The following is a 27,500-nucleotide window of genomic DNA, read 5'->3' as shown; positions in this document are numbered from 1 at the left end:
GAAATATCCAGAAACCATTATGGTTGCACCTCCATGTTTTACAGTCTTCACAGTGTACTGTGGCTTAAATTAAACATTTATGGGTCGTCTCACAAACTGTCTGTGGCCTTTAGACCCAATAAGAACAATCTTGCTCTCATCTGTCCATAGAATGTTGCACAACTTCCCTTTAGGCCAGTCAATGTGTTACTTGGCAAACCAACATTTTCAACATATCTTTTTTTTTTTTTTTTCAGCAATGGTACTTTACGAGTTTCTTGCAAATAGTTTGGCTTCACGTAGGCGTCTTCTGATTGTTGCAGTACTCACAGGTAACTGAAGATCTTCTTTGATTTCCTTGGAGCTGATCTTTGGATGCTTCTTTGCCATTCTTGTTATTCTATGATTTACGCAGATGGCAGCATTTATTTTCCTACCACGCGTTTCTGGTTTTGTTTGCCATTTTAAACCATTTGAGATCATTTTAGCTGAGCAGCCAATTATTTTTCTGCACTCCTTTATGTTTTCCCCTCTCCAATCAACGTCTTCATCAAAGTTCTTTCTCCTTCACTACAATGTCTGGAATGACCCATTTTACTCACTGAGCAAGGGCTAAAACCAGCAGGTACATTTTCTGCCCGCCTTCTTTAAATAAGGGCCATAATTGACACCTGTTTCTTCATAGAATGAATGACCTCACTAATTGAACTCCACACTGCTATTAATTTGAACACGCCCCTTTCATGAAATGAGTCAATTACACCCAATTAGCAGCATGTTAGCATGTCATGACTGTTGATGCTGTTGGTTGCCCATTACTTGGCTACACCTAGTCATGAAATGACTAAACATCAGCCTACAGACCGAGATATCGACAGTTACTGACTAAGGGTATGGACCTTAGTCACTGGGAGACTGACTGGGGTATAAAAGGGGGCAGTGCAGCTCTCACCACGTCTCCATCGAAGGGCTGAAGCAGTACGTTTTCCCACTGGACAAACCCACTACAGGGACACCCTGCTCCGTCAGCACACACTGGTTCACCGTGGCTTCTGTACCTGGAGGATACAGGGAGAGGGGGGAAAAAAAAAAAAAAAGTCTTTCTAAGAGAAAAACTGACATTGCAGACAGCAAGATCAGCCTGACTGTTTGCTGACCATTAGTGCAAAGACATGTAAAGACTCAATTTTTTCCATTTCAAAATATCAGAAACCTTCCAAAAAAAACTTCACAAATGTATAACAAGTTACCTGACAAGATTGAGTTTAGAGATTCGTTCTTGACCAGAGCGACCTGTTTCTGAACATCCCTGCACAAGAAAAGGAATATGACACATGGAACAGTTTTGTAAGGCAAAGCTCAGATTCATATGTGCATTATTCTGAGAAAGGGCTGACGTGTGACATGAGGAGGACAGTGTGACTGATGCACTATTTACAGTAACAGTGAGGTACTGAGGGGTCATTTGCATACCAGACGCTCAGAGTGGCCGACGCCGTAAGTGCCATTACAAAGAAGGCGGAGCAGTGAAGAGCTGACATGGGGGCAGGGAGCATGATTGATGGGATCAATCTCCGCCCAGATGCTGAGAAGACTGACAGTGTTCGGTCCTCGCACGCCACAGCAACCACGTCACTACAGAGACAGTATAAAAGGATTTTGCTGTTTGTGGCTTCTTAAGAGGTGTGTGTATATGTCATGTGTGTGCGCGCGTGCGTGTATACCTGCTCCCTGCAGTGAGGACTATGCGGCTGGGTAGGACAATGTCCCACTCACTCTTCTCTCTGCAGCACCTCAGCTGGCTGATACGAGCCCCAGCTACTACAGAGACCTCGTTCTCCACCTCCACATAGGTAACAGGGTCTGTGCCTACCTGCACGCACGGACGCACGCACGCACGCACACACAACTCATTCTCTAGTCCCAGATATACAGCCCTATCCGTACTTTTCCAACATACAACTCATACAACCCTCCAACTAACACCACAACGTTTTCCTCCAGATAACAGAAGGTTTCAGACTAATCTGGACATCAGTGTGTATGGTCAGTGTGTGCGCGCGCGTGTCTCTCTCTACACACATCTCCGCAAGTTCGTGCGTGTGCGTGCGTCTACACACATCTCCGCAAGTGCGTGCGTGTGTGTGTGCGCATGCACGTGCTCAAGTGAGCGAACGCGTGCCTTTACATACTTGTAGGCTGAATGATTTCTGGACAGTGGGTGTGGGAAGCTTTAATACTGCTACAGGAGCTGGTAGTCGTGAAGTTTCCTTCTCCATCAAGATTGGAGTCTAACACCCAAACACATACACATGCACGCCCATAAGTGCACAGACAGGAAAATAAAAATTTACATCCTAAACAACTAAAACCTTTTATTTTCAGTCACGAGGTAATCCCACTAAACATCCAGGAGTCAAGATGTTACATTATCAAATTAAGTTTGACATTTTTGCAGTTACTGAACAAGAAAGGCATTCATTTATAAAGCATAGACACAGTGGTAAACATTCGGCCCTTGGTGTGTGTTACCGTACCTGCGGGTAGGAATGCGGTACATTCATCATTATTTTGGTGTCTTTGCGGGGTCTTCCCTTCTTCCTCTTCTCTACCACCTCTACCCCGTCCATGTCAGCCTTGCGTTTGGCCAGAGGGGGAATTCTCTGAGTGCCTTTATCTTCACTGTCGCTACTCGTGTCTTCTTTGACCTTCCAGTCCTTATGGCCACTGGCCTCCTTCCCCCTGACACACACAGAGAACATCTTCACAACGTAACCACATAGTGCGCATGTAATGTGCTGTGCACAATATTAAAACCAGCCATAGTGTAGCACGTAGAAAGGCTGACCTAAATCATGGTTTTAACAGAATAATGAACATTTGTTAAATGCTGTAGTGACTTAGATGCTCCAAGCACACAAGAAATGTACTTATGTGTTTGAAAGCTTCTTCTGCAGTCAGTACTGAGGAGACAGAATGATGCATTGTGCAAGCCTACATTGCTTGCTTTGACCACTAAGAAAAGCCCCAGCTGGGTTAGGACAAACTTTAACCCTAATCCTAACCCTCAGAGACGAGTGGACAACCTAAGATGACCCTATTACCTGTCCAGGGAGGAGGGAGGTGCAGCAGGTGAAGTGGTGACCCCTGGTGCGGGCTTTGACCTTTCTGTGAAGCGTGAATCCAGAGCTTTCATTGGCTCGATCTTGGAAGCCGAGGTCAGGAGGAGATTGGATTTTAGTGCAGCTGAGTTTACAGATGGATTTCCACTGATGAACAAAATAAAAGTGCCACACAGTTCAGGACGTATGTGAACCAGGCACACTAGATACATAAATGTTCATAAAATTACAGAAAAACAGCACTATAAATGCAATCAGGTCATGGGATAAATAAATAAATCAACACACACACATACATAATATTATATATATAAAATTTATTTATACACACACACACACACACACACACACAGGTACGTGTGTGCGCACATATATGTATATATATGTATGTATGTATGTATGTATGTCTCAGTAACTCACTATAATCCACTATAACACCTTTGCACACAGATGAACGTACACACACAAGCAAGGACACACAATCTGACCTCTCCTTGTCGTCAGTGTTTTTGGTGGGAGACGTGGCAGGGGGCTCAGGCGGGGCTCTCAGACACAACGACGTGGCTGTGTTGGAGTCAGACGAGAGCTGGGGAATAAGCGTGGTGGACACTGATGATCCCGGCAGAATGGGCACACTGTTAAACAGTGCCGGGGAGAAATCCCTGCAAAGTCACGCACACAAACATGACCGCATGTGAAACTGCCCCATTGTAAAAGAGAAATCCTTGATGGTAAGAAAGTATTTAAAAAAAAAAAAAAAAAAAATCATTGAGCCTTCTCTTTGTTTTTCTGATGTACAACTGATGAGGAATGAGTGATAACCGGCACGAAAGGATCGATTCTTATTTCGGTAGCTGTTAATTCATTTACATGTAGCACACCTAGATTGGTTGCAGGTTAAAGCATCACAGTCATCTGACAGATAACGTATGGCGAGCATGTCTCTGAAGTTTTTATCAGATTAGTGGCAGGTTACCGAACCCTTAAAAAGGAATGCAGTGTTGTTCACCAACATTACCAAACGTATCCAAACACACAGCTTTTCTTACAGCCAGGGTTAGGGGTTAAGACATGATGCCATCATGGGTCCAGTGGCCCTTCACCAGTATGGAAGTTATATTTAAAAGGAACAGTTAGGATGCAGTTGTCCCCATGTTCATGAATGCTGAACACAAACCATCTATCCAGCCACACACACACGCACGCACGCACACCACTGTGCATAAAAAATATATATATACAAAAACATGGATTGTCTTAAAAGTTACACAAGGCAATGTAACATAGAACAAGAACATTTTCATTAAAAACAGAATAAAAATAATTCAAATCTAGAGAGAAAAAAGATAGACACTTAAGAGAATAAGAGAAAGAAACCAAAATGTAATATAATTAAAGAAGTTCATTAAAATTCATTTTAATGATAACTTCTTACTAATAACCTGGAAGGAGACATATATTTTAAATTGTGAAAAACCTAAGTTGTCTGTGTCCATTTGTGCGTATGCATTTGAGTGCGTGAGTGCGTACGTTTTTCTTCTTACCCAGTGTCCAGTTGAGCAATGCAGAGAGGAGTGATCCTTCTCCTTCCATCTGCAGTTCTGGTCTCCACTTGCTTCTTCAAAAGATTCTGGTCAAACCCAAGATGATGTTTAGCAAGATGACCTCTCTAATTAATTTTCCTATCAAGAATAATTTAAGTACAACCAAAAAAATAAAATCACCAAAAAACTGCCATGAAAAGTTTGAAACTGTGATTTGGGGTCAGCGTCGGGGGTCGTGACGCTCGGGTCGGGGTGACCCTGCTCACCTTCCGGATGTCTTCCAGAGATTCTCCATTGACCACATTGGCAAGTTTGGGTGTCTGGTTGTCAGGGCCAGTTGCCTGGGCAATGATGGCGCTTTGGGCAGCCTGTCGTTCCTGCTGGTACTTCAGCATCTCAGGGTTCTCGATGACGGTTGTGGACAGTTGCGTCTCCATGGTAACAGCCAGACTTTTGCCATAAATGTTCTGGTGAATTGTGTTCTGTGGGAGAGCAGAGGCACAGTTCACTCAAGGCTCTTAGAGTTCTGTGCTGTAAAACTGAGTTTTGTGAGGTGGTACCTTCTCCTCCTCATTCAGAGGGTCTCCCAGCTCATCTTGAGAAAAGTCCAAAAATGCTACAGTACCATCCATGGAGCACACCAGCACGCCCAGTCCATTCAGAGTCCTACAGGAGACGAGGATCACCTCAGCATTCCCAAACATGCATCCAAGCATACAGCGTTTCTTAAAGCTAACGCCGTGATCATGGATCCACCGGCCCTTTAACATTTCAGAATTTTATTCAGAGGAATGTTTGTGATGCAGTTGACCCTTGAAGACGGCTGAACACGACCACCCAGTACACCAGACCATCCAGGCCACACAAAGTGTCCCCACAAAGTTCCGCACATCAAGTGCTAAAGCATCATGTAACCTGGGTAACATTATTTCTGACCAGTACGTTGGTTCAACAATGTGATTCAATTGATCCAATCCAATGCAGGTTGTGAAACTATAACAATAACCTTTGAGAGTTTATTAAAATATTTGAGAATTTATGCCTACACGAGAATGTGACCTGACCAGCAGTGATGACATCTGTCTTTCTAGAGTCACAGGGTCAGATTCATACCTGCAAAATGTATAACAAGGCATTTCATTCCTATTCATAAAGGAACAGGTACACTGGTGTCAACTTACTGCTGGGCTAATTAATCTGTTCCCTAGAGGAAAGCCAATCAAAATCACTATGTAAATGAGACCATACATATTAAAGTCGCACAAACAGAAAACTGACCTGTGGTACACTGAAAACTGTGAGTGAAATAAAAATGTAACACATTTGTAACTTTCATCAAGTCAGGAACTGCATGGTTGTGGAGAGTTGAAGATTTGGGTCCTACTTCTAAATCAAAGCAGAACAGTAAAACTGAACTAACCAGCTCTTCAGTCTACATCTGTTTATACTTTAATCCTCTCTGTAATAACTAAATATGATTTTTTTGTAATGTCAAACGTTTATGGCATTCTGAGAGCCTGTTCAATCATGTCACTTTTCTCTTCATGTGCTACTATAGCAGCTGCAAAGTTTGCCATCAAGTTCTCTTCAAACAGGCCAAAAATGGGATTTTTAAATACATTTGTCATTTCGCTAAATAGGTACGTGTGCAGAATTAACTTTTTAATTTTTTTTTGTTGTTGTTGATGATGATGAGCAAACAAGAAAATTTAAGAAATAAAATATAATATAATTCACACTGGCATCCTACCTCGATTATGAATTGCTAACGTCATATGCAAACCGCCATTTATGACGCAAACAGTGAACTACACTAGTGATCCACATTTAGGAATTAGGAGATGCGTTATTGTGGCGTATTTGTTGTTACGGTCACATTAAATTTGTCAGTAGGCTTGAGGGTTAGGGTTAAGGTTAAGGATTACTCCAGCAACAGAAAAAAAATGCCCTGTTTCAGGGAATTTTAAATGTAATTAATATTTCTTTTATGCGTTTAATTTATAAAGGCATTTAATTATACTTCTATTTATACTTTTCCCCAATAAATTTGAATTGTGCTTCAGTAGAGAAAAAAATATCCCCCAACATTTCCCAACATTGTGTGTTGAAGTCTGAATTGTTTTTGAGCATTTTCCAAAGAAAAGGATTTCTCCCCCCCCGTCAGCTTTAAATGCATAATAGTCTGAGGCTTTTTACTGACACAAAGTTTAATAAACATTTACTCTGTCAGCTTTAATCTGAAGGAATGTATGGTGAATTGAAGTGGAAATGCAAAAGTAAATTTTAACTACATGTCATAATATGTGACATTCATTTTACATCAATGAACCTAAAAATCATACAGTCAAAATGTGTCACACAACATGTCCTATCTTGGACCAAGTTACATTTGTGTCTGTATTTATTGAAAATTATTTTAGTCTGATCTTACCCTGCACATTAAACACTATTCACACAAATATTAGCAAAAATACAACTTTACCAAAAGTTAACAGTCAATATACCAGAAAAAAAGGAATTTCTTACCATGTAATATCCATGATGGACTTATCAAAGAGGTCGTGGATGACCACTAGAGGTCGCTTTAATGATGTGAGCTAAAAATGAAAACACAGATCATGCATTAAAAATGTTTAACTTTATACCATTTACAGACTCTTAGGTTGATTTTGCTATTAATAGAATGTCATAAAACATTACATAAGTATGTTAGACTTCACAAGTAAACAATACTAAGCCTTTTTCTGCTGTAGTAAAAAGCAAAACTACACGATGCCACAGCATGCGACAAGCCTTGGCACAGGCGGGAAGTGTCTTACCCAGACAGAGAGTGAGCGGTCTTTACTGCCCACTGCACAGCAGCAGTAGGGGCAGCTGGGTCTGGGGGCATTACCGTTTCTCTGCTTCTTCTTAAAGATCTTTGGATTGAATTTCTGCACACAAGAAAAGACAAGATGCTGTCAAACTCTGCATGTATGATAAGCAACGCAAAGGCAACACAAGACCATAGTCATTTATCAGACTTAACCAAACTGCCCTCTGTGCAAAGCATCTACGAGTGATAAAGGCCAAAGGCTTTAGCACTGTTACTTTGTGATAATCACAGAATTAAATTTTGCTCATTACGAACCACTACAGTAACAGCCTTGCGATGCCCAACAAAGTCCATGTTGGTCTTCCAGCCATCACGCTCGATGATCTGAGCAGTGGGGCCCGAGTTGTTCATGGCATGTGCTGACACAACATACTGACCGTCAGGAGACCAACTCAACCGTAGGACATGGGTGGTACCGCCACACTATATACACCAGCAGTTTATAGAAAGAGAGAGGGAGGTAGAGAAATAGGGAAAGGGTGAAAGAGAGCAGGGAGAAAGAGAGAGGGAAAAAAAATAAGTGTGAGATTTGTAGAGGGTGAGAGAGAGGGCACAAAATCGAAATGTAGGCATACACTGCCTGGCCAAAAAAAGGTCACCACCTGGATTAACTAAGCAAATAGGCAAGAGCCTCCCATTGGATAATTACTGCATGGGTGCTTGTTTCAGCTGGCAACAAGTTATTTAACCCTAACAGTGAGTAGCTTCTCATTTGTTAAATAACCATGTCGAAAGACATATCCTGTGGTCGTGGTAAAGATGTTAATCTGTTTCAGAAGGGTCAAATTATTGGTATGCATCAAGCAGAGAAAACATCTAAGGAGATTGCTGAAACTACTAAAACCAGGTCCAACGCATTATTAAAAAGTGGAAGGACAGTGGGGAAACATCATCTTCGAGGAAGGAATGTGGTGGGAAAAAAATCTTGAATGATCGTGATCGGCAATCACTTAAATGTGTGGTGAAATCAAATCATAGAAAAAGAACAGCAGAACTCAGGGATATGTTTAATAGTGAAAGTAAGAGCATTTCCACACGCACAATGCGAAGGGAACTCAAGAGATTGGGACTAAACAGCTGTGTAGCCTTAAGAAAACCACTTGTCAGTGAGGTTAACGGCCAAAAACGGCTTCAATTTGCTAGGGAGCATAAAGATTGGACTACGGAGCAATGGAAGAAGGTCATGTGGTCTGATGAGTATGGATTTAGCCTGTTCCAGAGTGATGGGCGCATCAGGGTAAGAAGGGAGGCGGCTGAAGTGATGCACTCATCATGCCTAGTGCCTACCGTACAAGCCTGTGGGGGCAGTGCTATGATCTGGGTTTGCTGCAGTTGGTCAGGTCTAGGTTCCCGCAACGTTATGTGCCCAAAGAATGAGGTCCGCTGACTACCAGAATATACTGAAAGACCAGGTGATTCCATCAATGGATTTTTTTTTCCTTCTCTGAAGGCATGGACATATTCCAAGACGACAATGTCAGAATTCATCAGGCTCAAATTGTGAAAGAGTGGTTCAGGGAGCATGAGACATCATTTTCACACATGGATTGGCCACCACAGAGCCCAGTTCTGAACCCCATTGAGAATCTTTCAGATGTGCTGGAGAAGACTTTGCGCAGTGGTCCAAATCTCCCATCATCAATACAAGATCTTGGGGAAAAATTAATGCAACTCTGGACAGAAATAAATGTTGTGACATAGCAGAAGCTTGTGCAAACGATGCCACAGCGAAAAATCTAAGCTAAAGGCGGTCCAACAAAATATTGGTGTGTGTGACTTTTTTTTTGGCCAGGCAGTGCATTTCCAACATTAGTAGGTAAACTCTAATGATTTTGAACTGTCTGTAATTAAATTAGCTTTACTAAATATATTTCATTTAGATGTGTTGGAAAAAATACCACCATAGAGGGAAGTTAAAATGAAAGCAAGCTTACTCAACTGCGTAATGAATTTTAGACAGACAACCTGAAGCAATGCATCTATAAATATGCTCCATCATGTGATATATCAAGTCAGAACACTTATTGTAGTTTATGACAGTGCAGCGTGGTGAGTCCTCACCTCATTGAAAGGTTTAGTAATGTTTGTCTCAAGCTGCCAGTCCATGGTCCTCCACACTTTCAGACTGTGGTCATCAGCTTGTGAGGCTATATATTTGCCCACAGGGTCCCACGTCAAACCCTTCACCAGGCCTGTGTGTCCTTTTAGAGTGGTTACAATCTCTGCAGCACAAAATGTGCGCGTACACACACACACACACACACACACACACACACACACACACACACACACACACACACACACACACACACACACACACACACACACTTCCAAGGTTATTAAAATTGCAGCCACAATGTGCTCTTAATTATAAATACTAATATGGCCTTGGATCTTATTTTACTGTGGAATGGTGTTAGCTAACCCCAACCACAGAAGTTACTTGTTGGGATGAACTCTAAAGGCCAGTGCCCACTGATCGGCTGCTCATGAACAAGACTGTCCATTTGGTGTACCACAGCTATTCGTGTTTGACTGGAGAGGCTCTCAGCTCAATATATTCAATTTGTTTGTCCATGTTTGATGAAGTTCGAGAGGATGATCCTACCTTAGAACAAAAATTCCCCCCCACACAGCAGCTTCTCTTTGGAGACTCTGCTAACACTTGCCCAATTACCATAGTGACAAGTTCACTTAATCAGCTGTTTAATCACTACCTTGCTTTGCATCGATAATTACTTTGTTTCTGAGTTTTCTAATCAGAACAGCCAAATGAAAGCAACTGAAGAGACCAAAAATTCAAGACTACTAGCTAGTAAACTGATCAGCCTCTATTAATCCAGTATATCAAACCTGGAAATTTCCGAGCATTCCAGATGACAATAGTGTTGTCCACGCTGCAGGAAGCTAGCCAGACATCATGGGGAGACCAGGCTACATCCATTACATCTAAATAAAACAGAATGCCACACACACAAGTTAGAAAGACCATTCTAAGCCATTAAATCATCAAAATAAAATCAAAATAAAAAATGTCTCCTAAAGCTAATAATGCACAAAACCATGATGTGTGTGAAAACATACAGAACTCAAAATACTGTATGTAGAAAGATAATCAAAATTTCAAAATAAATAGTAATATTAATCAAACTGAGGCCAAAGGGCCACTACCTCTCACCTCCGGTGTGGTTTCTCAGAATGGTCACACATCTCCATTGCTCCACATTAGCAAGCTTGCTGCTTGAGCCAAACACTGTGCTTGGACCTATGAAACTATAACAGAACAGACAAACAAGTCAGTGTGCATGTATACATGTGTAGAGAAAAGCAATAGTAAAGTGTACACTTGCTTTTGTATACTAAGAGAAATTGAGTTCAGCGAGTACGCGTGCGCATGTACACGAGAGTGTCTCCGTATGTGCGTATGTACTTGAGAAACAGGCACTCACGCTGCTTTCTTCCACACCATGACAAGTTTGTCATCCCCACCTGATGCCAGGTATAGGCCGTTATTGGACCAGCGTACGCAGTTCACACATGCTGAAATACACAATCTTATATGTTCACTTAATACTCCACCAGTGTGCACGTGCATACACACCATTTTCACAATTTCTGCAGTACAGCATACACGCAATCACATTTCCAAGACAAACTTAAATTAGATTTGTAGCCACATCTTAATTCTAAATTCCAGTGTGGCCATGTAGGTTATTTTGGAAGGAATAGACTCCTCAACTCAGTTTAAAGCTCTAACCATAACTCCTCAGCTCATTCTGGAGTACACTAATGACTCTATGGGAGTCCGTGGTGCTCCTATACCTAAGTGATTGTCCATCTGGCAAAGCATTTTGGGAATGTTCTCATTCTTCTCATCGTCCTCACGAAGAACCGGAGCCATGTTCCAGATGACAACTTTCCCCGAGTCCTCCCCTAGTAGGCATTTCAGAAAAAAGTGTGTGTGTGTGTGTGTGTGTGTGTGTGTGTGTGTGTCACACTAGCTAAATTTACAGTCATTCTAGTAAAACATATGTGCTCATGTTAGCCCCCATAGTTAAAACATTGTGCTGTATAAAATAACTTCAGTTCAGAAGCACTAAACAGCATGCATACATACATTAAATATTTGATTGTCAATCTGTGTCCAGCACCTTTGCTAGGGTGCTTTGTACTATCCTTTATTATATGTACCAGTATGCTACTCTATACTATTATATTGGGGCTTTAGGACTAGAGCTATGCTAGGTTAGGCCCAGGGTTAGCATCAGTTAGAAACTAAAATTCACAGGAACATTATGTTTCACTTTTATTTAAAAAAAAAACAACAACAACAAAAGCAATCACGTGAAGAAATTTAATGACAGGATTACAGACGACACTTGTATTTATGGAGGAACTCATTTCATACCTTGACCACCTGTGGCAAACTTTGTTCCATCTGGATGGATGTCGACTGAAAATATTGGTTTCCCTAAGTCAAAAGATTAGATCCAGTAAACAAACATCAGACAATGCAGATGCCACAAGCCGAAACAAACCAGAAACGCAAATAACTCCTTTGCCATATGATCCCTTGGGTTGGCAAAGGTCAGATGAAGTTGGTTATATTAGCTAGCTAATCCATATTGTTACATATGTTAAAGCCACCGAACAATATATATGTTTATAACCAATGCTAAAATATAAACCACGATATAAACGAGCCCATGAACTAGCTAGCTAAGTTGGTTTATTAATGGTTGCTCATCAACCAGCTATAAATCGCCCAACGTTTACCGTTCGTAAGAACAACGAACTAATATTACATTAAAGACTGAACGCTGCGATGCCCCTTAGATCATAGTGCAAATGTCACAGAAATGTTCACCTTAATACTTCACTATTACGCTACTGGTGTAAGTAGATCTAGGTGACACGTTCTACTCGGTACAAGTTAAAATGGGTCAAAATCATATAATGATGGCTTCCGAAACCTCCAAACCTCGTGTAAGATGCAATTCAACCAGACTCACGTAATTACATTTTCACCACCAAAGTGTAAGATATTTAAAAATCTCCACACAGGACAAACGAAAGTCATTTAAACTAGCTGCCGTGTGAAACAAAAGCTCAACTTCAGCCCGGACTCTTACCGTCGTGAGTGACCCAGCTCGGCTTCAGTAGCTTCATTTCAAGATCACGGCCTTAAAATGTTAGTTTTGCAACTGCCTGCAAACTACCGAAGTCACTGCGAGGAAAGCCCTTGATGATCGTCCGCCTTTCCTCTGTATTATTCCCGTCGAGCTGTATTAGATTTTAGTCCATTTTTGTGTCGCTCGCATCACTCTTTGGTAAAAAGCCGCAACAGCATCTAAAGTAAGACCGGAAGTGTCCGTCCCCTCCTAATTACCCCAGAATCATATTCCTATCAGCGTTCCGTCAAGATTGTATTGGGTGTTTGAGAAATTCGTTCTAAAATGTGTTTTTGTATTATTTTTGCTAAGAGTTCTCGAGAATGAAATGTATGAGCCATAAAGACGAATAGAAATATGAACATAAGGCGCTACAGGCTAAGTCAATAGCATATGGGCGCACTACCCGTTTAGTCCTGGTGTCTGAGGTATAAACGCAACCTGTCTGCAGTCAATGACCTCTGACTGCAGAGTATGTGTCAGAGAGGACACTGAACAGACAGAGAAAGTGGAGAAAAACGGGAGTATGTGTAGTATGAGACTAAAAACTTTAATTTTCTTTAATCACATTATTTCACTATTAAAGAATTATTTCAATGATTCCTGCTCAAAAATCGGGGGTACAACTAAACTTAAATGAGCGGGTACGAGGGTCTGGTTTTGTGGGAGCAGTTGCATGCTGCACAGGATTGGTCAGACAGTTGGTTGGTTAGAAAAAAAAGGTGGCAAAATTTGATATTTCTGGCCTAATGTATTTCTGATCCTGGGACGAGTTTGTGTTGTTTTTGTTTTTTTGGGGTTTTTTTTTTGGGGGGGGGGGACCTTATATCAATTTCACACAATTTATATCAATGACACACAACCGAGACACATACGCATGGTTGAGTATCAGTACATGACCGGCAGCGGAGCAGAGTGGTCATTAAAGACCGGGTGGTATGTATTCGTTTTAAGACTCGTAACTTTTATTTACTTTAATCACTTGATTATTTCTCAATTAAAGAAAATTTTTTTTAAGTCAATAAAACTATTTTGAGGAGCCCTCATTGTGTTTTAATTTATTTTCATATAATGTCACATCATATAATAATAATAATAATAATAATAATAATAATAATAATAATAATAAATATGTGGGGAGGGGAAGGGGTTGGGGTGAGTGGATGATTGACAGCTGTCAAATCAAGCAATAAATCATTTTGACAGTTAGTAAATACCATCTCTCTCTTCCCACAACCAGTTCAATGGTAGAAAGCCTCCGAAACTCCTTCTGTACAGGAGGTAAATACATTGTATATTATATAATGTTACATTTATTAACTGCTACTGGGAAGACACTGACTGGGAAAGCCTGTTAGGGTCCAGGAAACACAGCAGTCCTTTTGAGGCTAATGTGATTTACGTGATAATAGCAGAGCATTCATACAGAATCCAAAGTCTCATGAGCCATCCTAACTTCTAACGTGTCACAGTCACAGCTGGGTAGGTTGATTGGCTGAGCAAACTACTGTGATGTAAGAAGATGACATGAGATTATATAATCTGATCTACAAATAAACAGAAGAGAATGATGAAATGATGAATATGCTCTAAATAAACTACTACATTTGGTACAAACTAAATATCAAAGTATTACATCAGGGTGAGCATGTAAAGTAAACTGAAGCCCAAGGGTATTACAGAGCTAGCAGCTAGCACAGTAGCTAGCTAACAAACACATGGCTGATTAACGCTCACCTCGTAACATTCAATACACATCAAACAAACAAGTGGCTTATGTGGTAAATAAAACTTAGTCCCAACTACAAGAGTAGAGGAAGAGATCAGTGTTTTTATGACTAAATAAATCAAGCTAATGCTTTCCAAAACGTATTTAGGGCTCTAACATTTAATTTACTATTATTTTTAGGGGGTCACCATCCAACTGTGGTATAAACCAAATATGTTTTTCCTGCACTATTGCTCAGAAAGGTGGGGTTAAGGTTAGTAGTGTTTTTAATGTACCCCAGTTTTTTTTCATGTCTTCGTGGTCAGAGTAGAGAAGTAGGGCTGGTGGCTTTGGAATGACGAGGATCTGAACTTTAAGGCTGTAAAGTTTCGCGGCAATGGGATGTAGTGTTGTTCCTTGATCTTCCTAACTTCAAGACTGTTTACTCAATATACACTAAATAGAAATAAAGATGCAGACTCTGGAATTAAATGAAGAGAAGAGCTGGTCCCATCTTTATTCTGAGCTCAATGTTACAAATGAGACATTGTCTGGAGAATCTCTAACAGTCTCAGGTGGGCATAATTTTATACATTTTCTTCATAACCATTTTATTTTTTTCATAAAACCTTGTCCAGATTCCACTATTGTTCTACAAACCACACATTATTCAATGTATGCAAATTGATATTCAATACTTCAATACCAGTTCTTGGTACCATTAGGTTCATCCTGAACTATTTCTATTTCTTTTAAAAAGGCAATCATATTCTATATCACCAGCTGCCCATATTGGTTTTCTGATGATGTCCATATTGTTTCTTCTTGTGCTTGGCTGGCTGTCCCAACCAAGGCTTTGAACCAAGTCCTTGAACCGAGGCTTTCCCTTCAACTGAGGCCCCTAGAGGCCTGTCAAAGAGGTTTCCTGAGGATTTACACTGAAGCCTACAGAGGCCTTTCCTGCCTGAAACCAGTTTATTCTGGACCATCCCTATTTTTCTCCTTATTACCTCAGTAGCATGGCTGAGCAATAAGCTTTTAAATTCAGATCGCTCTTTAGCATTTATCTGGCACTGTCACGATTGGTCACCCTCCTGGTGTCCCTGTTCCGTGGTTTCCCTATCGTGGTGTTTTCCTTTGCTTCCTGGTTGTTCCGTTCCTTGGTTTTGTTTTTTCTCTGTTTTTCCACACTTGTTATTACTTTCACCTGTGTCTGGTTATGTGTTAATTAGTTCATACATTTAAACCCTGTCTGGTGCCCTGTGTCTCTGCTGTTCATTGAATGTATGTCTGACTATCTGAAAACCTGCATCTGCCTGTATGTATTGCTCAGCTAGGTTCACCTTCCCACTTCTCCACTCATTTCCACTCCTTGATTCGTTGCTCAATACATCGCCTTGACTTTGTCTATCACTCAAACCTCCTTGAACAGTTTTTGTTTGGCTACAGTCTGTACACTTTGTACTGTCTATATGGCTGTCATCTGCAGCTTGCATGAGGTAGTCTGAGACCAGTTGCTTGGTGTTCTGCTCCTTGTGGTTCTCTAACCTTCCACTGCATGCTTCTGGCCCATGTTCAGCTCTTATTAACTGCTCCACTTTTGTTCCATCAGCTATTTTAGAGGTTTGGATGTCCTGTATCTGCACCGCAGCCTTAGTGTTTGAGTGGTGAAGTTCCACTAACACCTGTGCAACAAAGCCTGCTGCCTTGGCCGATCTCACAGTGTCTGTGTCCACGTCTTCAGAAGCAGACCTCTGATCTTCTTCCTGAAAGCTTGGGATTGAGTTCTTCTCTGTTGTGCTGTCAATTCCAATATCCTGATCTTCTGGTGGTCTTTCTGGAACATCACTGGGAAGACATTTGAAGGCTGTGTAGAAGTTTTTTAAACTTATTGTTGCAGAGAAGGAATAAAAACAATCACCAGGAAGTTTCGTCATGAAGATATAGTCTGAACATTGCAGAACTCGGAAGGCATTTGTAGAAGACTGCAGGTTTTGAAAAATTAAAAAAGCTGAAAGAGACACTGATTTAATGAATAATTTACTTCCAGTGGACAGGGTACATGATCAATCCTCTAATAGGATCCGGACACCTTAGATGAAAGAATCAATTGATTGAAACATAAAATCAACGCTTGGTTTGCAGTACTGAAATTAATATTCACTAATCAGCATATTAAGAGTATGCACAACCATTCAAATGATTTGTTTCATTATGAAAGGATAATGTTTCAATAAAATCATTTAACAGGTAAAATCAACCTGGTCTTAATTTTATCCACCATGCTGTCACCAGTGATGGTAGCTGTTTGCAGGATGTGAGCCAAGCTAGAGCCTGAATCTACATCTTCTGGTGGATAAACTAAATTGCCTCCTGACTCCCCATTGGTTGTCATTTCAGGTCCAAGAACTATTCCATGTTTCTGTTAAAGGGTAAAAATATAAATGTATTCTTCAGTTAATTATACATCCAGAGGTGATGAATGAAAAAGGTCCAATAGCTGTTCCCCTTATCCTGAATCACTCCACCTTCAGAACATCCCTTAGCAGGAAAACTTCATCCATCAAAGCATTCCTCTCGTCTCGGATAATATCAGAATATTTCTTCTGCCTCTCTAAGATCTATACATGACCGTTGGTAGCAGAAGAGTAAAAGGAAGGAGGAAAATGAAAACAAAAGATAAAATACAGAATGTAAAAAGTCTGCTTATACACACAGGCTATGTTATATAAGAAAATCAAAATAACACAAATACCACTGGTTACATGACTTACCCTAACCTTAACCCTAACCCAATCCAGCTAGTCCAGGTGAGTAGTCCAGAAGATTAACTTCTGCTGGGCAGCTTGATGGCAAATCAAAGCACCAATCTGAAACTCCTTCCATTCCAGGGTTTCCTGCAGGTCTGAAATCTCCCTAACCCAGCTCTCACCTTTCGCATGCATCAGCTGTGCATCTTGAGCAGAGTCACCAGACAGGGAGGCAGAGAAAGAGACAGACAAGAGAAAAAAGATCAGCACAGCACACAGAGCTGGAAGAACGCCAGGCGAGTCAGATCAGAGCAGAGAGAGCAGAGACGAGTGGACAGAGTAGGAACAGCTGGATGAGGTTAAAAAGGGCAGTATGTTCCTCCATAAGTGTGGGTGACACCAAGGGTCAAAGTTCAAATGTTAGGTGGAACTGGATGGCAGTACTGGCCCATTCAAGCTCCAGGAAGACAAACAAAAGCCAAACATTATTTCTTTAATCAGAAGGACATTTTAAAATGCCCAGAATCAGTGCTCAGCAACTTTAAAGTTAATTCAAATGATGTAGAGACCTCCAGCTCAGCGGGCCAGACAACAGCTGGTCATGGCTTGGTAACAGGAAACCCTTACGTTCAGTAAGTCCTCGGTCTGTTTTAACGTCTCCTTCTTCTCCCTGAACTGGAACTGCAGGACAGTATGAGTGTGGTGCTCTTGTTCATACTCCTAGCACACAGACATGAGGTGGAACATCTTCAAACACGAGGGCTAACATTCTTAACTCTGGCCATTAGCCTCAGCCAAAGGAACACCACCATTTAATACTCAGGGAGGAAATTTAATGTGTAGTTTTTACCAGGAACTCCACACTAAATATTGATTTTACACCAATTTATACTTGTCTTGCTCTAACCATGCTCACTTGCTAACAGTCAAGCCCCTCGTGGGTGTGCTAAAAGCAGCACGCCCACCCCAGAACACCTGGTCTAGATCACTCTATGCTTCTCACAGAGCAATGCCCATCGACAGCCCCCTGGAGAACACCTTGTATAGACCCCTCTGTGCTTCTCACAGAGCAACGCCCACCCCCAGAGCACCTGGCCTTGGGTTTCGTCTTCTCCCTCACCTTGGTCTTCTCCTCACACTCCCTCTGTGTCTGGTATAGCTGCTCCTCCACCTCCAGAAGTGTCTCCCACAGCATGTCCACCTGGAATATCTGCATGGACTTCTCATTGTCCAGCTGGGCATTGGACACCATAGCAATCTGACACTTCTCCTTAGCCTCTGTCAGAGAATCCTGGAAGATCACCATGCAAAGGGGGTTTCCCTTAGTCATTTTTGTGGTTTGTACACACATGTGTACATGCAAACACACATCAACACAAACAAACACTTTTGGGAACATGTGCATTGTAAGGGAAATAGAACAGAATAAAGTAGAACAGAACAAAAGAATATCAATCAATCAAAATTGATTTCTCTAGCACTTTTTACAATGCTGTCACAAAGCAGCTTCACAAATGAGCAAGAGCAACCCCCCAGTGAGCAAGACAAGGGTGACAGTAGCAATTAACAACAGCACCATCTACCCAACAGACAGTGAACAGAATGTGAATACAAATAGCTGTGTTATATTATATTACAGAGAGAGAGAGAGAGAGAGAGAGAGAGAGAGAGAGAGTGGTATAGGTAGATAGATGAATAGGCTTAAGATAGGTAGACAGATGAATAGACTGAGGCTTAATCTACAATGCAGTTTCCAGTACACACACATACGTACATACACACACATGCATACATACACGCACACACAAATGTACACACCCACATGCGTACAATCACATACGATCATACATTACATTTACAGCATTTAGCAGGCGCTCTTATCCAGAGCGACTTACAAAAGTGCTTTGTTAATTACTCATAGAATATATCCTAGTACAGTACAGTAAGTTAGAATCAAACATACCAATGAACTAGAATACTGTAGAATACAGGGATGAATGCTGATACCTAGAAGTACAAAATTCATAAGGTCTATCTTAAACAATGATAAGTGCTATAAACAATAAGTGCTAGAGTTTGTTAAACAACATAAACAATACCCTACAATAAGTATTAATTTTGTCAGTCAATATGGGAGCAGTGTCAGTTGTCCTTTAAATATTCTGCAAATAGAAGGGTCTTCAGTCTGCATTTGAAGACTGCAAGGGACTCTGCTGTCCGGACAGCAAGTGGGAGTTCATTCCACCATCTTGGAGCCAGGACAGTAAATAGTCTTGATGCTTGTCATCCATGAGACCTGATGGTATTTCAAGCAAGGTATTTCAAGCTGAGCCATACTTGAGGTTCAAAGTACGGATCAGACTTTGACCATTGACCTCATGTATGAAGGGGCTGGTCCATTTTTGGGTTTGTAGGCAAGCATCAAGGTTTTAAATCTGATGCGTGCAGCTATAGGGAGCCAATGAAGGGAGCGCAGCAGTGGAGTAACATTTGTGAATTTCCAAAGATTGAAGTCCAGTTGTGCTGCTGCATTCTGGACAAGTTGTAGAGGTTTAATGGATCTTAGAGGAAGACCAGCAAGTAGCAAGTTGCAGTAGTCTAGCTTTGAGATCACAAGAGACTGCACAAGCACCTGGGTAGCTTCCTGCGAGAGAAAGGGTCAAATCCTTTGTATGGTACAAAGGAGGAATCTGCAAGACCAGGTTAGATTAGAAACATGAGCTGAGAATGACAACTGGTTGTCAAAAGTTATGCCCAGGCTATGGGCAGCTTTGGATGGTGATACCAGAGAGTTCTCAAAGGAAACAGTGAGGTCATGGTAAGGGTTGGGAATACCTGGGATGAACAGAAGTTCGGTTTTACTGGGGTTGAGCTTCAAGTGGTGGGCTGTCACCCATGACGTGATGTTAGTCAAGCATGCTGAGATATGTCTGGAGACCTGTGTGTCAGAGGGTGGAAAAGAAAGAAATAATTGAGTGTCATTGGCATAGCAGTGGTAGGAGAAACCATGAGAAGATATTACCAAGAGAATGAGTATACAAAGAGAAAAGAAGGGGGCTTTATACTGAGCCTTGTGGAACACCAGTGGAGAGTCTACACGGTTTGGATGTGGATCCTCTCCATGTCACCTTATAGGACTGTCCCTCCAGATAGGACTGAAACCATCTCCAAGCAGAGCCAGTCACACCAAGCCTGGAGAGAACAAAGAGAAGAATGTTGTGGTTCACTGTGTCAAAGGCTGCTGAAAGCTCTAGAAGAATCAAGACAGAGGACAGTTTGGCAGCTTTAGCAGCATGAAGTTTTTCTGTCACTGCTATGAGGGCCATTTCTGTAGAATGTGCCGGTTTGTAGCCAAACTGATTGGGATCATGCAGCTGGTTCTGGGTGAGGAAAAGAGACAATTGATTATAAACTGCTTGTTCAAGGGCTTTTGAGAGGAAAGAGAGAAGTGATACCGGACTGTAGTTGGTAACGCTGGAGCTGTCAAGTGTGGCCTTCTTGAGGACTGGTACCACCCTGGCGGTTTTGAATGCAGTAGGCACGTATCCAGAAGATAAGGAGTTGTTGATGATGACAGAGATGAAAGGAAGCAGATCTCTTGCAATTGTCTGGAACAGAGTGGAAGGAATTGGATTCAGCGGACATGTAGTCAGATTGCTGGAAATCAGGAGTTGAAGAATTTCATCTGAGGAGAGAGGAGAAAAATAAGTCAGAAAGTTGGATGTTGGGAAATGCACATTGGTTGGAGGACTGGAAACAGAGGAAAAAGCCTGGCGGATTGCTGCAACCTCCGGAGTAAGAGGTGAGGAATGGGGGGGATTAAGGAGAGAAGAAAAAATAGTGAAGAGATTGCATGGATCAGATGCTGATGATTTGAATTTCTCTCTGTAGTAGGATGGCTTTGTAGATGTTACTTCCAGTGAGAACTTGGAAAGGAGAGACTTGTATGAGCTGAGGTCTGAATCTACGTGAGATTTCCTCCACCGCCTCTCTGCAGTCCTTAGTTCTCTCCTGTGGCAGTGAAGTGTTTCTGTTAGCCAGGGGGCAGGTGGAGAGGACTTAGCAGGTCTAGAGGAGAGAGAGCACAGAAGATTCATTGATGAGGAGAGTGTAGAAATGAAAGAATTTGTAACTGTATCCAAAGAGAGAGAAGACAGAGAGTCAGGGTGAGGAAGGGTGGACAAAATAGTAGAAGTAAGGGAAGAGGGAGTTATGGAGTGCAGATTGCGATGGAAGGAGGAGGAACATGTTGGAGAGGACTGGATGGAAGGAGAAAGAAGGGAGAGAGAGAAGGATAGAAAGTGATGCTCGGAGATGTGGAGGGGGGTGACTGCGATGTCCAATGTTGTGGTGGTACGGGTGAAGATCAGGTCCAGAACATTGCCCACTTTGTGAGTCAGAGAAGAGTGGTTGAGGGTGAGGTCAAATGCTGTCAACAGCGGAAGGATGCAGGAGGAATGTAGCTTGTCTCATGGAAGGTTGAAGTCACCAAGGAGAATGAGTGGATTTCCTTCAATGGGGAATTGAATCAGGAGGATGTCGAGCTCATCAATTAAGTGATCTAGGGAACCTGGAAGGCGGTAGATGACAATGATAAGAAGTTTGATGAGGAAAGACACTGAAATGGCATTAAATTCAAAAGAGGAGATGGAAAGAGTAGAGAAGGAAAGTGCAGTGAAATGCCACTGAGACATTAGCAAACCTGTGCCACCACCCCTGCCGAGACGCCTCAGAAAATGGGTGAATGAAAAGGCAGAGGACAGGGCAGATGGAGTCGCCGAGTTCTCATGGGTGATCCATGTTTCTGTTAGAGCCAGGAAGTGTAGGGAGTGGAGGGATGCTAATGCTGAAATGAAGTCAGCCTTCTGGACAGCAGATTGGCAGTTCCAGAGTCCTCCTGCCACCACGATATGTGATGGTGCCGAGTGTTGTGAGCAAGTGAGGTTGGTGAGATTGCGACATCTATGATAGCGTCGAGGAGATCTATGGGATATGTGGACAGGAATTGTGAAACACATTTCAGATGCTTGATTTGTGGATGTTTGACATAAAAGATTGAGATAATATGAGAAGATACTTAGCTGAGTTTTGTGAAGACCTTTAAGTTAGATGTAGAGGAACTGATTGAGAGCACCACCAAACCTTCTCCAGATGTTGATTACACATGTGTCTGTAGCGGAGTCATTCTAATTTAACTCAGTTCAATAAGTGCTGAGCCTGCCCCTCAATTCACATTCACAAACACATACATACATACATACGCACATAAGTACATACACATACACATACATATATGCACACATACATACACAAATACACACATATGCATACACGTACATACATACATATGTACATAGACATAGGGTGGCTTTAAGGTTTGCAGAAGGAGTAGGTGTGCCAGTGGATTTGGCGGGACACTACCCATGCCTGTCGGGGCACTTTCTGCTCACCGACCCATCCTCCCTACTCACATTTGACAAGCTAGAAGGTGGAGCAGGCGTGGGGTTTTGTGTAAGTGAAGGAATGTAGGTGGGATGTTAAAGTGATGTATTTTCTGATGTCAGGGGTTTGTGTGGTTGATTGGGGTCAGAGGTCAGGTCATAGGCATAGGGTTAGTGTTAGGGTTAGGTTAGGGTTAGGGGTTAGGGTCATGAGTTTTCACATTTTTTACTCAAAGTGAGTGAGTAGCTAAATTAGTATTTATCATTTTTCTTCACATACTGCTTGAGCCCATCTCAAGTACATGATTAGAGGACACAGGCAGCTTTTTAAGATGAAGAAAGGTAATCAAAGAGAGTCAATAACAACATGATATGTACATAAATGTTCTTTACTAAATGTTAGTTGATAAAAACAATTTGTCAATGATTTAGAGTATGGCAAGTGCTATTCTGAATGGTCATTTGGCATTTTCTATTCATATACTGTATGAGTCCACCGCTTGGACGTCAGTGCAGTGTTAAGAAAGCTGAGGCTATGAAGACAAAAAAAGGTACTGAAAGTTATTAATTGCAATATAATATCTATGAAAAATATGTTTATGAATAATGGTAATTAATGCTATGAATTTTCACAAATTTAAAGTATCTTAGTCTCTCTTCATATATGGTTTGAGTCTACCTCTAATACAGAAAACAGCAACCAGACAGCTCTTTGAAGTTTTTGGGACTTCATCAGCACCACTAAATAAAGTAAGATGTTTGAGGAACATATGGCCATTGTTGAATAATATAAACTATGCAGTTTCAGCATTTTAAAATAAATGTCCATTCAGCATAGCACACAACATACATTGTCATTTTCTCTTCACATACTCCTTGAGCCCAACTCCAGAAACGTAGTGGGCAAGGAGAAACCTTGGGAAGCCAAAACAAAGGTAATCAGAATGTCATCATTCTTGAGTGGTGATTCATACTATGAAAGTTCAGAATGCCCACTACAAAGTTAAGTGCAATTCTGTATGGCCATTCTTTATGTTTTGTTCACATCCTGCTTTAGTCCACATCAAGAACCTCAAGACGGAAAGCCGAACGCTTGTGAAATCAAAAAAGGTAAAGTTGTTGAATACAGTTTGTTATTTGAGGGCAATATGTTCATTACTGAAAAGTTGATAGATTTCATGACTTATCTCCAAGGTATCTGTTAACTTTACCTCAGTGAGATCAGTATATCAAATAGGAAGCTTGTAAAAATGAAAACTGTATCAGAGACCTTGAATACGAAATAGGTAAGGAAGACATTAATTACCCATTGGTCATTTGGCACTTTGTCAGACTAATTTCACCTGACCACTTACTCCGTATATTTCTAAATGAGAAGAAAATGTTCTAACAAACAATACAAAGCACACAATTATAGAATGGAAAACAGTTATTAAATATAATTAAATATAATTTAATATAGTTTGATATTTGTGGAAAATGTCAACATTCATGAAGATTGATTCGTACAGTGAATATACATAGTGTTAAGTTCTATTCTTAATGGCCATTCATCCTTTTCTCTTCACATACTGCTTGAGACCACCTCAAGAAACTTAAGGTAAAATGCAAAGTATATCAGAGACCTTGAATACAAAGTAGGTAAAGATGATATTAAATCAAAACAATTTATTTATATAGTGCTTTTTACAACAGATGTCACAAAGCAGGGGGCATCCTCCTCTGGTTGACCACAATAATTTTAAGAGAAAAATAAATGAAAAAATAGGCAATTAATCTCTAATCCAACTTTCTAGATGTCGTAGCTTTGTCCCGATGGTCTGCATGTGTCCGAGACCCATCCTCCAAGAGAAAGTCCATTAAGGACAACAGAGTATTTGAATGGGGTGGAGGTGTGGTGGGTACAGGAGGGGACATCAGGAGAATTAGGGTTAGGGTAGAAGTAGCCATGGCAGCTGAGAGTCTCAGTAACGTCACAACATCAGGGGTAGGTGTACCTCAGCAGAGAGGGAGACTAGATTATTAGGCATGTCCAGGTACGAGGGTATGTAAATAAGGGAACTATAATAAGCACTGATGGACTCTGGCAGATCTAGTTATGGCAGTGCAGCTAAAAGTAAAGAGCCAGAAGGAAATACAGGCATGAGGGCACCATGGAACATAAGCAATCCAACACTCAGTCAACAGATTTGAGTGACAAGAGAGGTGAAGTGACAGCATCATTAACATCCCAGGTTACCATTACTCTCAGTGCCATGGACCCCTAGATCTACACCTTTACCTAAAATGGGAAGTAGTTAATAAACTGCCTGACTGTACAGAGGTTTTCAGCCTAGCCTTAAATATTGGTACTGTGCTTGAATCTCAAACGTTTACAGGAAGATTATTCCATAGTGTGGGAGCTTTGTAGGAAAAGCTCTATAAAATTCTACATAGAGGCAAAGGAAGCAGATGGAATTAAGTTCCATTGTGGCAGGGTGATTGACTTGTGTTGTGTAACTCATGTGAGTCCTGTTGGTCTGTTTTAGCCACTACAATGCTGCTGCTGAGCACTGTTCTTTTTCACTGCTGCAGAAGGAGCAACTGCTGTCCCAGTTCAGCTCTGCCAAAGACTGCTTTATTGCTATTGTTCAGTTAAGGTCAACTGCATGGAGCATGTGTGTACACTGTCATGTGTTTCTTCCTTTAGATGAATAGGACCTTTTGTTTGTTAATAGGCATTTTGCTGTCAGAACAAAGGGTGAGTAGCAATAGCATATGAAAGCAGAAAGCAAATCAAGAGGAGTAAATAAGTCAGAGGAATGACAACAGTGGGTCAGTGTGTGTGTTACATTACTGAGCTGACACTTGAGGCACACCTGTGCAGTGGCAGGGATATTTCTGGAGGGTGAGAGCATGTATAGTATTCACACTACAGTAACTCTACCCCAGTATGGGCCAACCCTCCATTAGCCAGTGCAGTAATCCAGAGCCTTTGTTTACTAGTGATTAATTCACATAGGATTTGTTTTGGTCAGGCTCGACTGTCCTTCAGTTTGTTGTAGGCATGACCGAACAGGAGGACCTGCAGTGATGGCTGGTACCCACTTACCTACTGCCAACATCACCCATCAACTCACACCCTCCTACTATCACCTTCAGCTCTACCTCTTTACGCTTGCCTTGCCTTTCCTTTTCCCATCTTTTGGGAGAAAGGCAGCCAAAGCCACATATGCAGTGTCACAGCAGAACATGATGCAATTCTCCATTCCTCAGTGGAAAGCCATTGAACCTGTTCACCAACATCACCAGGTCATCTGAATGAATTTATTGGGCCTCTTGTTATCCAGTCCTCATAGATGAACATGCATTTGATTTCTAACATCTATCAGCCATGTGTAACTAAAAGTGCCTTAATAAAAAAATTATTTAGGGGGAGCACATCTCAGAAATTTCATGTTAGATTAATGTAAGAAAGCACGGTGCCTCCAAAAATGCCTACTACTATGTTCAAGTTCAAGTTCAAGTTCAAGTTTGGTTTATTTGTCACATACATAGTCATACACTGTATAACTCACAGTGAAATGGTTGAGAGTGCTCTGTCCAAACTGAGGAAAAAGAAAACAGGGATGCATAGAGAAATATATTATTCTATATATGTACAAAATTATATTAACAATGTATGTACAATATATGTATATTATGTTTATATACACAATGTACAATGTATATGTTTGTGTATATATGTATGTATACAATGTACAGATCCATTTTGTAAAATGACATATTTACAGTTTTTATGTTACATGGTGGTAATTGAATATATATACAGTTATGTTACATGGTGGTGGTGGTCCCCACAGTTTATCAGTTTCCCTGATTCAGGGCCCGAATGGCCTGTGGGAAGAAGCTCCTCTTCAGTCTCTCTGTCTTGGTCTTCAGGGAGCGAAAGCGCTTCCCTGACCTCAACAGAGAGAAGAGCCTATTGTTGGAATGGGTGGGGTCCTCCTGGCCTTGGTCTGGCACCGCTTGTAGTAGATGGTCTGCAGGTCAGGAAGTTCTGTATGACTGATACGCTCTGCTGAACGCACTACCCTTTGGAGTGCTTGTCTGTCCTGCTTGGTGCTATTCCCAAACCAGACTGTGATGTTCCCCGTGAGGATGCTCTCAATAGTGCAGGTGTAGAAGTTCTGCAGTACTTTGGAGGGCAGTCTAAAGTCTCTTAGGTGTCTGAGGTGGTAAAGATGCTGACGAGCCTTCTTTGCCAGGGAGTTGGTATGGCGGGACCAGGACAGGTCCTGCGAGATGTGAACACCAAGGTACCTGAAACTATCTACTCTCTCCACCATGGTTCCACTGATCCTCACAGGTTGGTAGTGCCGCTCCTACTTCTTGCTGCAATCCACGATCAGCTCCTTTGTCTTACTGACGTTTAAGAGGAGATTATTTTCCTGGTACCAGTTTTCCAGGTGTTTAATCTCCTCCAGGTAGGCCCTCTCATCATTGTCCGAGATCAGGCCCATGACAACGGTGTCGTCAGCAAACTTGACAGTGATGGTGGAGCTGAAAGTGGCTGAGCAGTCGTAGGTGTACAGTGAGTAGAGCAGAGGGCTTAGGACACAACCTTGAGGAGCTCCAGTGCTGAGGGTGAGGGTGGATGAGGCACAGTTGCCCACCTGTACTGATTGTGGTCTGTCTGTTAGGAAGTTGGAGATCCATTTGCACAGGGATGTATGCAGTCCTAGATCCTCCAACTTAGTAGTGAGCAGGGAGGGGATGATTGTGTTAAATGCTGAACTGTAGTCGACAAACAGCATTTTAACATAATTACCCCTCCCTTTGTCCAGGTGGGTCCGTGTGGTGTGGAGCAAATGTGCAATTGCATCATCAGTGGAGCAGTTGTGGTGGTATGCAAACTGCAGTGGGTCCAT

General features: G+C 41.6%; 1 protein-coding gene across 1 annotated transcript in view; it reads right to left on the bottom strand.

Annotated features, from left to right (window-relative positions):
- The window catches only part of LOC113587549 (protein HIRA), a 15,360-nt gene extending 2,485 nt beyond the window's left edge, over window positions 1-12,875 (bottom strand). The window contains exons 1-21 of the mRNA XM_035529541.1: window positions 12,653-12,875; window positions 11,929-11,991; window positions 11,343-11,453; window positions 10,970-11,060; window positions 10,699-10,793; window positions 10,374-10,469; window positions 9,582-9,742; window positions 7,776-7,943; window positions 7,465-7,578; window positions 7,172-7,242; window positions 5,206-5,311; window positions 4,912-5,127; window positions 4,646-4,731; window positions 3,590-3,763; window positions 3,084-3,248; window positions 2,517-2,721; window positions 2,172-2,270; window positions 1,704-1,852; window positions 1,453-1,614; window positions 1,230-1,288; window positions 932-1,037 (exon numbers count right to left, since the gene is read on the bottom strand). Coding sequence (XP_035385434.1) covers window positions 932-1,037; window positions 1,230-1,288; window positions 1,453-1,614; window positions 1,704-1,852; window positions 2,172-2,270; window positions 2,517-2,721; window positions 3,084-3,248; window positions 3,590-3,763; window positions 4,646-4,731; window positions 4,912-5,127; window positions 5,206-5,311; window positions 7,172-7,242; window positions 7,465-7,578; window positions 7,776-7,943; window positions 9,582-9,742; window positions 10,374-10,469; window positions 10,699-10,793; window positions 10,970-11,060; window positions 11,343-11,453; window positions 11,929-11,991; window positions 12,653-12,689 — 2,534 coding nt within the window. The 5' untranslated portion in view covers window positions 12,690-12,875. The remainder of the gene's footprint in view (window positions 1-931; window positions 1,038-1,229; window positions 1,289-1,452; window positions 1,615-1,703; window positions 1,853-2,171; window positions 2,271-2,516; window positions 2,722-3,083; window positions 3,249-3,589; window positions 3,764-4,645; window positions 4,732-4,911; window positions 5,128-5,205; window positions 5,312-7,171; window positions 7,243-7,464; window positions 7,579-7,775; window positions 7,944-9,581; window positions 9,743-10,373; window positions 10,470-10,698; window positions 10,794-10,969; window positions 11,061-11,342; window positions 11,454-11,928; window positions 11,992-12,652) is intronic.
- Window positions 12,876-27,500: the final 14,625 nt, after the last annotated feature.

Source organism: Electrophorus electricus, chromosome 9, assembly GCF_013358815.1.
Source record: "Electrophorus electricus isolate fEleEle1 chromosome 9, fEleEle1.pri, whole genome shotgun sequence".
In the NCBI taxonomy this organism is placed as follows: Eukaryota; Metazoa; Chordata; class Actinopteri; order Gymnotiformes; family Gymnotidae; genus Electrophorus; species Electrophorus electricus.
The sequence above is the reverse complement of the archived record's forward strand: the minus strand, read 5'-3'. Positions and strand labels throughout refer to the sequence as shown.